The sequence below is a fragment of the Lacerta agilis genome, chromosome 11, assembly GCF_009819535.1.
Source record: "Lacerta agilis isolate rLacAgi1 chromosome 11, rLacAgi1.pri, whole genome shotgun sequence".
Taxonomy (NCBI): Eukaryota; Metazoa; Chordata; class Lepidosauria; order Squamata; family Lacertidae; genus Lacerta; species Lacerta agilis.
Genome location: NC_046322.1, coordinates 14667067 through 14685257, shown reverse-complemented (window position 1 = coordinate 14685257; position 18191 = coordinate 14667067). Strand labels below are relative to the sequence as shown.

The 18191-nt window shown below is 45.7% G+C and overlaps 1 protein-coding gene across 9 annotated transcripts in view; it reads right to left on the bottom strand.

The window, feature by feature from the left end:
• Window positions 1-445: 445 nt before the first annotated feature.
• The window catches only part of ZNF532 (zinc finger protein 532), a 53207-nt gene continuing 35461 nt past the window's right edge, over window positions 446-18191 (bottom strand). For all 9 annotated transcript variants that reach the window (XM_033164048.1, XM_033164047.1, XM_033164053.1 and 6 more), the window contains 7 exons: window positions 15703-15884; window positions 13999-14175; window positions 10547-10709; window positions 8486-8764; window positions 4787-4899; window positions 3294-3441; window positions 446-1373 (listed from right to left, as the gene is read on the bottom strand). In XM_033164048.1, the coding sequence (XP_033019939.1) occupies window positions 879-1373; window positions 3294-3441; window positions 4787-4899; window positions 8486-8764; window positions 10547-10709; window positions 13999-14175; window positions 15703-15884 (1557 nt within the window). In that variant the 3' untranslated portion in view covers window positions 446-878. The remainder of the gene's footprint in view (window positions 1374-3293; window positions 3442-4786; window positions 4900-8485; window positions 8765-10546; window positions 10710-13998; window positions 14176-15702; window positions 15885-18191) is intronic.

Genomic DNA, 18191 nt, shown 5'->3' with positions numbered 1-18191 from the left:
ATATATATATATATATATATATATTCATTCGTAGGCTTCCTCGTGACTTCAATGCTGAGGTGTGTGAGCCACCACAATGTGCGACGTTTCCACACACACAACGCTGACAATTTCAGAAGCTCTAGATCGTGCGGCAGTCCAATGACACATGGTACAGCTCCTTACCACACCAGCATTAACCACGGTTTCCAGGAAGGGTGATGGTAACATGGAAAAGATCTGGGGGAATTGTGGCTCCTTCCATGTGACCTCTGGCAATCTGGCATGATCAGAGAGTCACGGGAAAGACGGGCGTGTTCCCTTGATGCTGTAGTGACATCAGAAAAGGGACCTCCCCCACAAAGCGGTTTAATGGAAACCTAAGCAATGCCCCACTATGAAGAACTCTGCTTTAAAACGAAGTTGCTGTCCGGAAAAAAAAAAAACTGACCAAAAACCGAAAAACAAAACAAAACAAAACAAGGATTTCCCACTAAATACCAATACCAACACATAACAAAGAGTATAAAAATTATCTGTTTAAATATATACAAACTCTGTTCAACTCAAATACTGCTTTATTTCACGTGGAGTGTTTCGTTTTGTTTTTTAAAAAAGTCTTTAGGGGGGTTATATATATCTATGTATATATATATTTCTCTATATATATATCTCTCTAGCGATGAGGTGAAGAAGATATTGTTTTCAGTACAGAATATATTGCAACAGCGTGGGAAGAGCTGTTATCTCCATTGTGTGGCAGGTTTCCTGTACCAAAAATGAATGAATGAAAGGAAGAAATGTCAGTCATGTTCTGAAGTAGAGAAGGCTTCTTCTTCTTCTTTTTCTTCTTTCTCTTGCTTTTGGAATATGCGTGTGGGGTGGAAGGGACGGGCGGGTCATTTTTCAGTCGAGCTCATTCTTTTCGATTTAATGAAGGCCATTCCATGTGTCCGCATGTGGGTGTTTAAGGCCGCTTCTGTTTCAAAGGTCTTTGCGCAAACTTTGCACTTCCTGTCGGACACGGCACTGTCAGACGACTCCTCCTCGCGGCTGGGCTTGTTCTCCTGTTGGCTGTCTTCCCCCGACCCATTCTGTTTCGAGACAGGCTGAGGCTCCTTCAGCTTGTGTACGATGAAGAGATGCCGGGAGAGGGAGACGTGGGAGGTGTAGCAGAGGCCGCATTCCCTGCACTGGTACGAAGAGCCGTCAGATTTGTGCTGGGGAATATGTTCGTGGAACTGAAGGAGGTTCTCGGTCGTGAAGCCGCAGACCGCGCACTTGTGAACTTTGAAAACGTTGATCTTGAGCTTCTTCAGCGGCTGAGTGATGGCGCCTCGAGGGGGCCTGAATTCCAGCACAGGCTCTTCCAATTTACGCTTCGGACTGGGAACCTGAAGTTGGAACAAATTAGTTTTAAAAAAACAAAACCCCAACTATGATCATGTAGCTGTTCTCATGAACAGCTTCTGCACTAGAAATAAGTTTTTTTTTTAAATGAGCCAAGGATCATGTTCAGAATCAGCCAACTGGGAAGCACTTCTTGACACAATGCACAATTTAACTTATGGAATTCTCTGCCAAAGTGTGTGTGTGTGTGTGTGTGTGTGTGTGTGTGTGTGTGTGTGTTTGTTTGGGGTGGTGATGGTTACTACTTTAGATGGCTTCAAAAACATAGTGGTGTATCCGATACGGAGGACAGGTTTTACAATGGCTGTTATTTATCTACTTCCATTCACATGCCACCCTTTCTTCCATTATGGAACCCAAGGCTTCCAGGCCTGCTTAGCATCAACAGGCTTATGGTCTCGCCAGGGTGTTTTTTCCCCAGACAGAGCCCCCAAACAACAACTCCTGGCGCTGAGTCCTGGCACAAACTAAGGTCCGAACAAAGGACCTTTCTCCTCCCCCTCCCCCCTCACCTCACCCCCCAACCCTGACATGGCCATGCCATTGCTCTTCAACGTGGGCAGAGGCCGCTATGGGCGATGGCAAGGCCTCCCCAGAGGCAGCTAAGGCATCCTTTCTTCCTCCTCGCTCCGGCTACTCTAGCAGGAGGTGGCGGAGAGGCCTGCGGAGCTGGAGGAAGCGAGGAGGGAGAGAGAGGGCAGTGGGGAAGCCAGGCCATGGTGTGAAGAGGAGGAGGAAGAAGAGGAGGCAGGGTGGCTGAGAGGGAGGGCCTCCCTGTAGACCTGGGAGGAAATATGGGCAAACAAGTGAAGACCAGGATAGATAGCAAGGGTCTGTGATGCCTAAGGAGGTCAGACTGCATATGCAAAGCGATTAGTGGATTAAAGGGTAGGAATCTACATTCTGAATCAGGGGTCAGCATGGCCACCAGTCTGTGGATGGAAGACATGAGCCAGAGAAGGGCTCACAGGGTGCATGGGGGGTGGGGAAGAGGGAGGAAGGCATGGGGGGCAGAGAGGGGGGGAAAGTGCTTGGTCTCGTGTGCCTTCAGACCAGATGCTCCAGTGGCTACAGTGCCTAATAAACTGGAGCCACTTTCCATCTTTTGACAGCATCACATGAAGAAACATTTCCAGCCCCAACTCCAACTGCTCAACAGAGCATTATACTCGTGTTCCATTGTTTCCAACAATTCTTCAGATCTCATTCAGCCGAGTTCAGACCCGCAGTGTCCTGTGCCCAACACTAATGCATACTTCTTCTTCTTTTTACCACCCTCCCACCCTAGACACAATGTGGGAGCAGGAAGGGGAAGAAGCAAGGGAAGAGATTCACTGCACTAACTGTGTTGGGAGAAATTCAGGGAGAGTCTGTAACGTAGAAATCGAACGTGTGCTTTGCCCAGTTCAATGCCCAAGGATCAGGCCTGACCTCGGGCATAGGAGAGCTAGTGCCAGAAAATATTAGGCTAGGTGGACCAATGGCATGACTCAGCATAACGTGAGATCGTATGAGGGATCCATTTTTCTGCACCTGACCCAGCTCATGAGCCAACCCAGCTTGGGAATTGCATGCAGCTCAGGAATGACAGTCTGGCTCTTAAGAATGCAGTACTGGTCCAAGTTATTCCAGGACTATCTGCAGGTCAGGCTAAAAACAAAATCCCAATGCAAATAATAATAAAAAGGCACAATCCTAGCCTGAACACTTTCCAATCTCCTTAAATAGGCCACAAAACCATTTTTACATTTGGAGGTGCTTTCTTCACTTTTTTTCCTCAAAGGACAAAAGAAGCTCCAAGTCTCCCAACTCTGATTTGTTGAGAGGACACAGAAGTTTATTCAGCTTGGTATTCCATGTTTCTTTTTTTAAAGACCAGGACTTGCATAAAAATAAGAGCTCACCTTCGCATCTTCTTTTACCGCACTTTGTCCTATATTGCTTGATTCTGTCATCTCTTTCACATCAGGCTCTTTAATGCCGTGCATCAGCTGAATATGCTTTTCTAGCATCAACCGCTTGGTAAAAGTACGCCTTGAATCTGGACAGTGCCTGCATGAATAAAATGCATAGCAGACCATCAACAGTTATGGTCGACTAGTTGGTACTAACAGTGTCTGCACAGGTGCTTGAGTGCCTACCCTTAAAATGAATGAACATGGCTAACTCACGTCTTACTGATTTCAATGGGTGTACTCAAAAAATATAATTTATTTGTAAAAGTCGGTGAGGCTTTTATTTGTAAAAGTCGGTGAGGCCTTCAGCTTGCCAGGTCTTTATCTGGAAGGTTTGGGGATGCATGATGGAATAGTGGGTGGTGGGCCGGGGCAATTAGTGGGAATGGGGCCAGTTTTCCTGCTTTTTCCTTGAACCTGGTTAGTGTTGTGGGAATTTTCCTTGGTTTGTCTTGGAGCAATGGGTACACTAGAGGAGGGCTTTTTCCGATGTTATCTGTCACCATTTTCACCCATTGCTTCATTTCGGCTTCTAGGATGTATGGGATTACATCGCACTTGGTTGGCGAACGTAAACAAACTGTGGAAAAGACTATGAACCGAAAATGGAGATGCTATATATACTTTCCTTTGTTTGTTTTGCAACACAAGTAAATCTTTAATAAACACACACACCCGTTTTACTAGGATTCAACCCAGTGCCCTGAAAAACAATAGGAGCACTCTCTCTTACACATACATACACCCAGGCCATTTTAACTTATTTGCTGCATAAAAAGCAGCTTGACTGCTGTTACCTATTTCCTCCAGCAACAAGCTGCCTTAGGAAACAGCTGGGTGCATTCCAGGACACATTTCTGGTTTCAGTAAGCCTAACTGTCACCATGCTTCTGCTGAGAACGCACTTTAGCAATTGTCGAATAGTCCTCTACAACCAAGGGTACATAATGTAGTGCCCACCAGACGTTTGGGACCACAATGAGTCCTCCAGATGTTCTGGGCTCCTCTGGGGCCCGGTCAGCATGGCCGATGGCAGGGATGATGGGATTTGTAGTCCAGGGCATCTGCAGGGCACCATGTCAGCTATCCCTCCTCTGTGGCAGGCAGCCTTACACGACAGACATGTACAGGGTTCTGTTCTTCAACTCTGGGCCCTCACATGCTGCAGGACTCCAGCTCCCATCATTCCCGACAACTGGCAACACTAGCTGAAAATGATGGGCATTGTAGTCCAACGACATTTGGGGACCCAAAGGTTGAAGAACACTGTGTGACTCATTTCCTCTAAAGAGTAGGCCGAAATGCGAGCAGATTGTCTCCATATATGCCACCTGGCCTCTCAATGAGGGAAGGGCAGGTTGTTGTTGTTGTTGTTTTAAAAAAAGGTCTAAGAATTATTATAACGAACATAGTTGCGCAGAACTCTAAAAAGCAGAACTTACGAGCAGGTATAAACTTTCCTAATGCCTTTGTGCTTGATACGATTGTGGCGGCAAAGGCTGTGCGAGGAACTGAAGGATTTGTCGCACTGTCGGCAAGGATGCTTCTTCATTTGCTTTAAAGAAAGGAAGTCAAAACGTTTTTTTTAAAAGGAGGTACATTACGATATGTGCCAGTAAACTTAAAACTTTACCTTTAACAAAGCAATGTCGCGAGCATGACACATTCCCAGGGCGCCGTTATGGCGTGATGTGTCCACCAGAGGGAGCAGGGCTGTGCTGTAGAGTGAATTATTTCCAGAAACCAATGGAAGCCACTTCCCCCTTACTAATTCTGATCCAGTATAGGTAGCCTGCTGGCTCTACAAACACAATGCTTTGAAAGACCTACTTGTGCGGTTTCCCAGATTTGCAATTACCAATTGCAGCTGCTCTGCCTAGCCCCCTAGAAGTCAATCGAGTGGGGGGGGGGGGAATTAACAAGGCAAAATGCAAATCAGCTAACGAGAGAGAGGAATGGCATCGTACACAAAAGCCAGCTGTTAAATGCAGAGCAGCATATGGAGGGATACATGTGCATTATTTCAATGCCCTGTGCTCAGATCTTCCTGAACAGGTGGCTCACACACTTGTCATTTGAGTCACAGGACCTATGGACCATTGTGTCCGCCCCCCGCCCCACCCCCAATCCAAAATAAGTGGGGACTAGCCAATGGCTTATTAGCCATGACGGATACATGCAACCTCCATGTGCAGGAGAAGAAGCCTGCCTCGGAGTATGAGATGCTGAGAACGTAGAGCAGTTCTTGCACTGCTTTGTGGGCCCCAGAAGGGTCTAACTGGTTGCTGGACCGCAGTGGAAAGAGGTCTGTGTGACCAGAAAGTTATGTGATGCTCTTATCCAGTCCACCTGCGGGACACAGATCCATCACTGGCATTCCTCGCGTCTGGCTGACGACCTTGCTAGGCCCAAGCCAAACCCAAGGTTGCTAGGCAACCCCTCAAGCTCTCTCTGTAAGGTTGCTTTAGTAGCCATTCGCAACACAAATGATAAACAGCAGCGAGTGGCTTGCTGCATGATAACCTACATAAATGACCCAAGAAGCAGTAAAACATTTTAGCCAACAGCCTGTATCCGAGAATTTATCCTACTCTGGAACAATTCACACACACAATGCTTTATTTCAGCTTCCATCTTTGAAAGCCGCTACATGGGTGTTTCATCATAGCATCTCCGACCCATGAGAGCCTGCTTATTACGAGCTTTCTTCTGTCTTTACCAACACCTCTGAGCTTATTACATTTTCGCGGTATTTCCCATATGGCTTTCTCTCGAGTCTCTCTCTCCTTCTACCCAAGGCAGCAAAACTGACATGGTTTTTATTAGTTTTACTGAAGCCTAGGGGCCTGTGCTGAACATCAACCATGAAAAATTATGAGCTTTTAAAATTTCTTCCTTTCTTTTTAATTTTACTACTCTGAAAGCCTCGTTGGCAGGCAGGAGCCAAAAGCAGGCTGGAGTCGATAAGACTGTTATTAGTTCAGAGAAGTGGGTATTGCAACAAAATATTACAGTATGGAGTGTTCCTGCTCAGGGTTCCAGCCAGCCAGTGCTCTTTCAGGACACTCCATTACATTCCCTCTCTCCACTTCTGTTTCTATTCCTCTTCTGAGGTGCCATTTTTGTGCACACTGAGCATACTGCCTGCCCACCCTGCTTGGAGTTTGGTACATATTTTGCAGCAATGTGACCAAGGAAACAGTCTAGTAAGACTGGTGACTGAAAGAATAAACTTAAGGTTTATTGCTCATGGCAAACAAAGCAAATATAGGTTTTTACATGTGGCCCAGATGGAGCAAACTCCTTTTTGGACCAGCCTACTCAAGAGAAGAAGCAGGAAGGAAGTAAAGTCTGAGAAGAAGGGATCTACTTTACCAACAAGTTGTTACTAAAAGAAATGCAATCTGTGAGGAGTAAGAACAGGGGGCCTTTCTGTTTATTGCACACACACCACACACCAGGCTCTAGTCACAGTTTACACAGTTTATTCCTGTCTCCTTGAGAAAAGGTTTCATTTTAACAGCATACAGAAAAGCTTCTACTTAAAAGAGTCTCTATAGAAAAAGAGTTCTTTATACTTCTGGACTAACAGTACATTCAACAATACATTCAGGTAATTATACCCAGGTTAGCTAACCCCCCCCCCCTTTTAGGTTTGTCAGGTTTGTGTAACCCCTTCCTTCATTCCCTGCTCTTCTTTTTGGACAGCCTTCCGGCTCGTCCCAAGGTACTGGACGGTATTCCCTAGCCAAAGCTATAATTTGGGGCCGTACCATTCGTGACACCCTTTTATGCATCATATTTTGCAAGCATTGCAATAAACAAGGTATACATGAGCAGAAAAGCAGCAAGATTAACAAGAGGCCCATTAACATTATAAAATTATTGAATGCCTCCAGCAGGGCTTTACTGGGCAGTATTGAATGTCCCACACAAATACCCTCCTCTTAGGGGTTGGCGCAAATCTACCCAGGGGCCCAAGGTGATCTGTGGAGCAGGTGTCAAGCTACCTCTCATTTCTGTACCGGGACATGGGCTATTCCTTCCATCTGGGCTGCTATGGTGTTCACATCTGCATTTCGCTTTGATCTATGAAATGAGGTCTATAAGCTGCATTCCAAGCGAATTAGATTCAGGCCTTTATGCAAGACATCCTACCATTCCCAAAAGGTAACTTATTGCAATCCCTTTTTGCTGTAGTCCCATTCGAAATATATAAAAATATGATCAGACACATTCTGCTCAATAGGACCAACTAATCAGAGCACCTCTGTCCTGTTAATTTATCGCAGCACCTTTAAGAACACAAGAAGAGCCTGCTGGATGAGGCCAATGGCTCAACCAGGCTAACCACCTGCTCTCAGAGGGACCAACCAGATTCCTAGGAGAAGCCTGAAATAACAGCCCTCTGCCCACTGTTACTCCCAGGAAAATGGCACTCAGGGGCAATGTGCTTCCAACTGTGCTGGGGAGATCACAGTCATTGTGGCTGGTAGTCTTCTATAGCCTTCTCTTCCACAAATCTGTCTAACCCTCTTTCAAAGCCATCCAAGTTGGTGGGCAACGCTTTGAAAAGCACTTAAAATTTAATGGATCTAGGCAATAACATACTTGTGAAAATTTCTAGTGTTGAATCTCCTTTCTGCGCTGTAGGAAATGTAAACCAGGCCGATCCATTGTGTTGATTTGTATTTTATTTCCCTCCATAACCCTGTGCCTTTTAGCATGCATGATCTTATTTATTCTCTGGATTTAAGCTTACATAAAACTAAATAATGACCTTTTTTCAGTGAAATTGTGTGATGGCTAGTTACTTAAAATGCAATCAAATCTGCCTGGCCTGGCTTAGCAAGAGAGGAAGAGCCCATTCCAGCATGCAGAATTGACGTCAGTCGGTTTGTCCTGGGCTTCACCACTTCCTTACTATGAGACCATGGTGAGGGATTTATTTTTATTTTTGCCAGGGGTAGGGTATTATCTTTTATAATAACTTTTCAGCAACAGGCAAGTGTAATCAATAAACCTCACTGCTGGTTTGGTTGCAAGGTGGGCGGCTAACGGGGAAGAATTCTTTCCATGCTAAACAGCCCCGTCAACAACTTGAAAACGGCCCAGATCTAATCTTCTAATTCTCCACTCACCTTTCCGTGCTCTTTCCTCATGTGGGATATGTAAACATCTCTCTGAGTAAACAGCCGATCACATTCCCAACATGTCCAGCCCGGATTGGGGACTTTGGGGGGCTCTGCTTTCTTCACAGGGGAGGGGGACTTCTTCTCTGTCTTTTCTGTCCCGTTGACAGATTTGGAGTCCTCCTTGTTGTGACTGACCGAGTTCTGAGTGGTGGGCTTCGTGCTCAGAGGCAAACTGATACCCAGGTTCGGAGGCCCCTCGACACTTTTCAGCGTCCCGTGCATAGACTAATTCAAAAAGAAAGAACAAAGCTATCTAGAGAGAATAGAGAGGTGCGATGACCAGCAGACGGAAGGCTGGAGAAACCAGTGTGATGTAGTGGTTAGAGTGTCGGACTAGGACCTGGGAAGCCCAGGGTTCAAATCCCCACTCTGCCACAAAACTCACTGGGTGACCTTGGGTCAGCCACTCACTGCCAGCCTCACAAGGTTGATGTGAGGATAAAATGGGGGGGGGGAGGAGGAGGAGAAGAGTTTGGAGTTGATATCCCGCTTTTCACTTCCCTTAAGGAGTCTCAAAGCGGCTAACACTCTCCTTTCCCTTCCTCCCCCACAACAAACACTCTGTGAGGTGAGTAAGGCTGAGAGACTTCAGAGAAGTGTGACTAGCCCAAGGTCACCCAGCAGCTGCATGTCGAGGAGCGGGGAAGCGAACCCAGTTCTGTGAGCATTAAAAGCCCATTTTGCAGATAGCAAACTCAGTCTTTTACAGCAAAATGCAGCAAAAACAACTGTGGCTGGAAAGCAACATGTAAGGTTTTATTTATAAAGCAAATAACAAAACAAGAAGACAACTCTCACATCCATCTTCTTCAGCAGAGGGGTAAAAGGGAGAGAGAGGGAGGAGACATTTAAATAGTTCCCATACTCATGCATCAATTAAGTAATTAAAGGCAACCCGCAACATTATGCAATGTGAGAATGAGACATTACAATACTGACAAATTCACCAGATTACGAGACTACCTTACCAGAAATAGTAGTCAGCCTCAAAACACCACTCCAGAAAAATCTTGTGGGGTTTGTTCTCTTTTAACCTATAATATAGGTCTCTGAAAGTGGATTCTGTAACTTCATAGTAATCTGCATGAAGTTTAGAATCTATGCAGATGAAGGGAGCGGCCATAACTCAGTAGTACTATAGCGCAGAGGCCGGGACATCTCCCATCATCCATGACTGCAGGCCACGCTGGCTGCAGCTGATGAAAGCTGCAGCCCAGCAACATTTGGAGGGCATCACTCTGCACCCGTGGCATAAGGTCCCAGGTTCAGGCTGTGATCTATTCAGTTCAAAGATTTGGGAAAGTCCTCTGTTCTGAGACTTGGGGAAGAGGAGCTGCCAGCCTGAGTGGACCGTACTGGGATAAGCAGTTTAGTGATCTGGTTCCTAGAATATAATGCCGTTTCACACATTCACAGTTTTATTGTTCGCAAGCCTGCTCCCCTTGTGATTACAAGGGCATCTAATCTGGTGTCAAGAACATGCCCCCACTCCCTGAGCGCAGGGGAAGAGTTAGACTCAGAAATCGAACTAAGTGAACAAGGGCCCGACTCTGCAGATGAGAGCTGGCTGACAGAGTCAAGAAAGGGCAGTTCAACTCCCATTCCCGGGGAAGACTCTGTTAGCTCTGAAGAAGAGGAAGAGTTGGAAGGCAGCCAGAGTGTTGCTAGGCAATCAGCAGATAAGCAAAGGTATGAGTCGGTGTCTCAGTCCCCGTTCTAGGCGTCTAGATAAGATCAGATGGCAACAGAAGGGCAAGAGGGGAAAGGCTGGAGTCTGGTGTCCTTCCTGCTGTGGGAGGGGCGAATATTCAGACTGACCAACTATCGTAAATCCGAGCAGGCAAGTAGCCGGGCTCTGGATGTGTCTTTCTTGTAAATAAACGTACATAAAACTGCCAGAGAGTCATTACTTCTTATCAGGCTTGCCTGCCTGCCAGAGATCATTACACCTGCTTTCATCTACTTCTGGTGGCTTCCCGTTATGGTTGACAAACAAAGCCCACACACCTTGATATGATCCATCATGAGTTGCTTCTGTGCGTACAGAAGCGAACAGTCAGGACACTTGAAGACAGACACTTTCTGGTTTTCGATGTGTTGGTCAAAGTGGCGATACAGCAAAGGCTGCAGGGTAAACACTGTGTCGCACATGGAGCATTTGTAGATTATCCTTTTAAAAGAAAAACACACAGAAAAAGGCAGTTGAAGAAATAACCTCCGTCCGTTGTGGCATTTCATTTATTCCAGAAGACTGCATTATTAGCATAGGTTTTTAAAACCGTACCGCAATTTTCCATCACACAAAGAGGCTGCTCAAAGGGGCTTACACATGAAAAGCAGACAGAAAAGCCACAGTAATCCCACCATTAAAACTTACATTATCCAACTACAAATAGCTGCAAAAACATAGAAAGCATTGCAAGCAACAGTCGCCCCCACGTATAAATGTGGGATAGCCCAACCCTCGCCCCAGAAGCATTAGCCAGGAGGTCACAAAGGTGTGATCCTGGATGCACAGTGGAAGGTAGGCAGGCAACCTTTCCACAAACACACCCCAGCTAATGTATGATGGTCAGGGGCAGTGGGATGATGCAGTTGTGATGCATGGAGGAAATATCTGAAAAAAGCCTTTTTCTTCATGGGGCCCTTATTACTACTACTACTACTACTACTACTATGGCTGCTACATTTATATCCCAACTTTCCTCCAAGGAGCAAGATGGTGCACACAATTATCCTTCCCAATTTATCCTTACAATAGCCCTTTGAGGTAGGTTAGGATTGAGGTTGAATCCTGACAAGACAGAAGTATTGTTTCTGGAGGAGACGGGGGGGGGGGAACTCCCTGGTCGTGAATGGGGTAACTGTGTCCATAAAGGACCAGGACTCACTCATTCTGTACTCATGGAGACAACATGTCAGATATGTGTCCAGGGCAGCTGTCCAGGACAGCTGTCTGCCAGCTCCATCTGGTACGCAGGCTGAGACCCTACCTGCCCACAGACTGTCTTGCCAGAGTGGTGCATGCTCTGGCTATCTCCCACTTGGACTACTGCCATGTGCTCTTCGTGGGGCTACCTTTGAAGGTGACCCAGAAGGTGACCCAGAATGTGGCAGCTAGACTGGTGACTGGAAGCAGCCACCGAGACCATATTACACTGGTCCTGAAAGACCCATATTGGTTCCGAGCACAATTCAAAGTGTTGGTGCTGACCTTTAAAGCCCTAAATGGCTCCAGCCCTGTATACCTGCAGGAGTGTCTCCACCCACATCGCTCAGCCTGGACACTGAGGTCCAGCTCCGAGGGCCTTCTGGCGGTTCCCTCATTGCAAGAGGTGAGGTTACAGGGAACCAGGCAGAGGGCCTTTTCAGTAGTGGTGCCCGCCCTGTGGAACATCCTCCCATCAGATGTGAAACAGATAAACAGCTATGTGGTTTTTAAAAGACATCTGAAGTCAGCCCTGCTCAGAGAAGTTTTTGGGGTGATGTTGTGCCACGTTTTTACTATTTTTTGCTGGGAGCAGCACAGAGTAGCTGGGGCAACCCAGTCATATTATTATTATTATTATTATTATTATTATTATTATTATTACTGAGACAGTGACTGGCTCAAGGTCAACCAGTGAGCTTCACAGCAGGGTAGAGATTTGGACCCTGGTCTCCCAGGTCCTAATCCAGCATTCTGACCAAACTGCGAGAGGCAGTGGAAGACAGGAGTGCCTGGCGTGCTCTGGTCCATGGGGTCACGAAGAGTCAGACACGACTAAATGACTAAACAACAACCACCGCCACTACCTCATACTGCCTCTCAGGGCAGCGTGAAATTGTAGCTGAAGCTATCCACACATAAGCCCAATGCACGGAAGCAATATCCGAAAAGGCCTAGATATGTAGGTCACTGGGTGGCAATGAGGCGTTTTCATTTCTAAGGCTCATAAGAACAACCTTTGCAGAACTGAAAGTAGTGCTTGCATGGCAATGGGCTTTCAAACGGCCCCTTGAGGCTGTAAATCAACTTGGTGGTTTCAGTGCCTTTCCATAAATGCAGACAAAGGACTCTTGCTCCTAATAAGGGAAGCATTACCAGCCACTTATCATTAGAACTGACACTGAATTTTCACCCGAAGCAAAATTCAGCTGAAGAATTGGAGGGACGTCAAGGGGAGCCGGAGGAGCGTTTGAAAGGAACGGCAAAAATAATTAAAATTCTCATTTTGCACTTTCCTCCTTTTTCTATGAAGATGCATTGTAGATGCTGTATCTGCATTATGCATTTATAACAGTGGCATACCAGTTCTGACTTAAATGGGAAATGTAATGTGGCAGGGATGCTTAGATTTCTCTATTAAAGACCCTTATCATTCTCTCACACAGCGTGCTCCCTTGGGAGAGAAATGGCCATTTGCATCTGGAGTGAGCACAGATACCCCTATTTAAGGAGCGGGAAACTGCAGGGTTTGGGGGGGGGGCTTCCGGCCTCTCATGGCTCTTCCTGGGCCCTGCCCCTCAAGGGCTGTTGCCTGGCTCCACTCTCCTCACATTCTTTTGCCTGGTTGGAATGTGTCCGTGAACTGCCTTTCCTCTGTCTGGATGTAGAATGAAGATGTGTGTGTATATATGTTTGTGTGTGTGTAACTGGAATGTAGCCTGTCGTACAAAGTTTCACCCATTGCCCCGCCCACTTTTGCCTCTGGCTCTGGCTCTACCCATTTTTTATTTTTTTTTTGCCTCTGGCCCTGCCTACCATTGATGTGTGGCCTCTGGAAAGTTGTCCATAAGGGGGACATGCCCTTGGGCTGAAACAGGGTCCCCTAGACCAGTGATGGCCAAACTTGGCCCTCCAGCTGTTTTGGGACTACAACTCCCATCATCCCTAGCTAACAGGACCAGTGGTCAGGGATGATGGGAACTGTAGTCGCAAAACAGCTGGAGGGCCAAGTTTGCCCATCACTGCCCTAGACCATCAGCAAGGAAGTACAGAAGTGAATATAAGAAATCTGGGGACAGGAAAACGAGGCTTCAACAGCTGCAAAATCCCTATTTGAAAGGTCGGCTCCGTGTGGGAGAACGTGGCCTAAAATTTGCTTTGACGCAAGACCTTTTCAACATGCTAAAAATAAACGGATCTCTGTGCAACTTTTTCAGTTACACGGGAGCAGGGTGCACATACACTCTCACCAACCTCACTCATAACCTTCTTGAATTAAGCAGGAAGGTATGAAAGGAGGTTCTAAGCACAAGCTGTTGAACATGCTGCTCTTTTTTTCTCATTTATATACTGCACCTGTCCTTTAATTTCAGAAACACAGTGGAAAGTAGGAGAACCAGCTCTAGCCGAGACTTTTCCCACTTCTCTGATGGCATATGGAGAGTTCTGGTCATGACACGCAACACTTTATTTCTGAGCACTGCAAGTCAATAGTTAAGCCAAGTAGGATGCAAAGATCAGAGCTGCTTACTTGGGCTCCCCTATCTTGATTCCAGGGTGCTGCGTATAGGCGTGGGAATGAGTGCTGGGCGCCGACTTGAATGCCATTGGACAAATGGGACACTTGTAGAAGACTTCACAGTGAGAACCTTGGATGTGGGATTTGAGTGCCGCCACATCAGAGTATACCACATTGCAATGGACACAGCTGCAAGAGATGGAGAGTTATGTCAATGTTTTCTGTTGTGCAGTGCAACGTAGCGCAACACAACACTGTAGGGTCTAAGTGTCAGTATCCTTCTACAGGGTGTAGAAAATGGCCAAGGACACAGCTATAACTGCACACAGAACAAATAAAGGATACAAAATGTCTTCAGTATGCTCCACTCTTTCCAAGTACAGTGGTACCTTGGTTCTCAAACGCCTTGGTATTCAGACAACTTGGAACCCAAACACTGCAAACCCAGAAGTAAGTGTTCTGGTTTGCAAACTTTTTCCAGAAGCCGAACATCCTCCGTCTTGAATGTTATGCTTCTGATTTGAGTGCCACACTTCCGTTTTGTATTTTATGCTGAGGTCTCTTTGCTTTTGCTATTTTTTGTGTTTTTGTGGCTTTTTTGTTTTCTTTTTGTGACTGTGTGGAACCTAGTTCAGCTACTGATTGATTGATTGATTGATTGATTGATTGATTGATTGATATGTGACTGTGGTACACTGTTTATTGCTTTCATTTTATGGATCCATGGTCTCGTTAGATAGTAAAATTCATGTTAAATTGCTGTTTTAGGGCTTATTTTTAAAAGTCTAGAACGCATTAATCCATTTTGCATTACTTTCTATGGGAAAGCGCGCCTTGGTTTTGGAACGCTTTGGTTTTGGAACGGACTTCTGGAACGGATTAAGTTTGAGAACCAAGGTACCACTGTATCACTGAAAGATTCTCAACCCTGGGACGCAGGGCACAAAGGACTGTGGCCCAGACCAACGATTTTATCTTCCTCTGTACAAGATTGGTAAGAAGCCAACACACTTGTCATTTGAGTCACAGGACCTATGGACCATTGTGTCTGTCCCCCGCCCCACCCCCAATGCAAAATAAGTGGGGACTAGCCAATGGCTTATTAGCCATGACGGATACATGCAACCTCCATGTGCAGGAGAAGAAGCCTGCCTCGGAGTATGAGATGCTGAGAACGTAGAGCAGTTCTTGCACTGCTTTGTGGGCCCCAGAAGGGTCTAACTGGTTGCTGGACCGCAGTGGAAAGAGGTCTGTGTGTCCAGCAAGTTATGTGATGCTCTTATTCAGTCCACCTGCGGGACACAGATCCATCACTGGCATTCCTCGCCTCTGGCAGACGAGCTTGCTAGGCCCAAGCCAAACCCAAGGTTGCTAGGCAACCCCTCAAGCTCTCTCTGTAAGGTTGCTTTAGTAGCCATTTGCAACACAAATGATAAACAGCAGCGAGTGGCTTGCTGCATGATAACCTACATAAATGACCCAAGAAGCAGTAAAACATTTTAGCCAACAGCCTGTATCTTACACAAGCCATACATAAAACTTCCAGGTAAATGTATTGATCAGACTGATCCAATGAGTAAAAAAACAAAAAACAAAACCGTAAATGTCCTCCATGATAATTTTTAGCTAGCACGACTGGACTACAACTTATTCAAGAGCACAATAGGTTTCATTTATACCACTTGACAGTCTCAAAAGTATTTTTATTATACTGACCGAAATCCAACTCTTCGAGTGTAGTGTAGGCAGTTCTTTGTGACGTGGGTCTGGAAATGTACCGATCTACAGATTGCACCACACTCGGGACACGTGTACGGCGATTTGTGCTGATGAATTCTCTGATGCGATGCAAAGCTGCACAGGTTGGGAAGCAGCATTTGACATATACTACACGTCTTCTACATGATAAACCGGAAACAAATGAGATGGTAAGTCAATTGTTTGTCCTGGGCATTTAATAAAGGTGGTCATGATTCAAAACAACAACAACAACAACAACAAAAGTACCATTATGAGCATTTCAGTTAAAAGAGATAAGAACAAAGCAATAAGGACCCATTACACCACTGTTCCTTTAAACTGAATTCCTGTCTCTTAGGTCCAGGTTAAGAAAGGACAGGTACATTATATCCTGTAAAGTACAGGTAACTGCACTTGCTAACCACATTCACTGTCACAACTCTTTCTCCTTCTCTTCTAATATTAGATTAGAACCTAAGGGTTGAATCCAGCAAAGTCATTCCACTTGAGCTATGAACGTTTGCCCTTCCTTTGCTTTTCATTTTCTTTTCTATATAAAGTTTTGTTAACATTTTTTCACACTACAAGGCAAGCTAATCTACACCAAAATAATAATAAAGAGAAAAGGAAAAACGATAGAGAAATAAGAATTCAATATCCCCTCTCACAAATATATCTTAACTGTTGTCTCATACAAAGATGTGTCGTCCCCCCCCCAGCTCTCACCAGAGAGCACCCCTCTCTTCTCCCAGCCTCCCTCCCCTTTCTTTGCTTTCATATTCTCATACATTAAAAAGCATAATGACAACAATAAAGAAGAGAGTAAAGGGAAAGAAATCAAAGCAAGGAAAGAAAACAAAAGAAAGGAAGGCTGCGAGAAGAAAGGAGGAAGTATTCAAAAAAAATAACATTATAATTCCAGTCAATTGTCTTTCGTCAGCATATTATCCAAGAATGTTTCCCCAAAGGAACCCATGAGAAGAGGGCAGCTGCCAATCATGTTCCTTAACTTTAATGGGTTCAACAAACGGATGCCAACCTTTAGAAAAGTTGACCTTTTTCGGATTGTGTAGAGTTCTGATATATTTTGTTAACTTTTCCATTAGTTCCCAGCCTTCATAATTTGTTTTGGCCAGTTGGGAGAACCACCAAAGTTGGGGTGGGGCGTGGGGTGGGGGGTTGTGCAGGAGGAAGAAAGGGAAAGAAAGTTATGTTGTTGCACAAGCAGAAATCATTCCACTTCCTTACGCAGGATCTTTGTTAGATGCAACCCTGAAGGGTTAAGCCCCACGAAGGAGGAACCTTGCCTTCTTTTGCTTAAGTTGTAAATGAAACATCATGTGCTTTACCGACTGTATTGAAAGGCATGGGGCAAGTCGCGGGGGGGGGGGGGGAGACTCCCTTTTTATTCAAAAAGAAATCGGAAACGTTAGGGAAGGTGAAAAACCCAACAGGAATGAGCTGTTTTTCATAACTCGCTGTCATTTCAAAACCCTGATCCACAAGCTGTAGCAAATGAGGTCTACGGATGGGTTGCAAAGACCGGTGGGGGGCCTCTACAACAAATCTAAACCAGGCATCTTCAGGCTATGCTTTTCATACTGCTCTTCCTCCAGACCTCTGGGTGGTCTTATGCACCCATACAACAATATCGGTTAAGCTGAGAGACAGCAACTGGCTCAAGATCAGCCAGGAAGCCATGCAGCTGAACAGGGATTTGAATTCAGTTCTGTCTGGTCCAGCTCGTGAACCCTCACAAACCCCAATGGTCATTTCCATCTCCCCAAGCTTTGAGTCTGGCTATTCCTTGCGGATGGGAAACTGCATCAATATCCTATGTCCACACCAACTCTAAGAACCTTGGAGGAAAGAGCAGTATAGAAACAGAACAAGAGAGTACCGCAGCAATGAATGTAGTGTTGACGCTGTATTTTCTACATATATATATAAAATACAGTTATTTTCATATTTCGCAAGAGAAAATTTGCAGCACTGTCTAGTCTTTTATCTGCCCCTCCCCACCAACCCTAAATATCAGACTCGACTCTTTGGAATATAATCCTAATCATGCATAGGCCCCATCAACACAGCAGTAAGATACCCCTTTGAATAGGCATGGCTTACCTAGGGAGTGTTGTTTCTTTACGGGCTTTGAGAGTGGCTGGAAGAGACCCCACCCCACCCCACTTTCCCTGCACAGAGCTACAATACCCAGAGCTCCCTGGAAGACTGGTTGCTAAATCACCCCACCATGACTGCTTGGAGTAGCACGGTACTGGTTTAAATGTATGTTGCTGGTGCAGCCTTACTCTTTAGTAAGTCCCGCAAGACACAATGGGGCTTTCTGCTGAGTCAATGCACATAGCATTGTAGCGCCTAAAACCCAGTGCATAGAAGATGTAAGAGGAGCAGCAGCAAAATGTTGCAGTATATCCTCCCTCTAACAGAAGCACTCCTTCCAACTG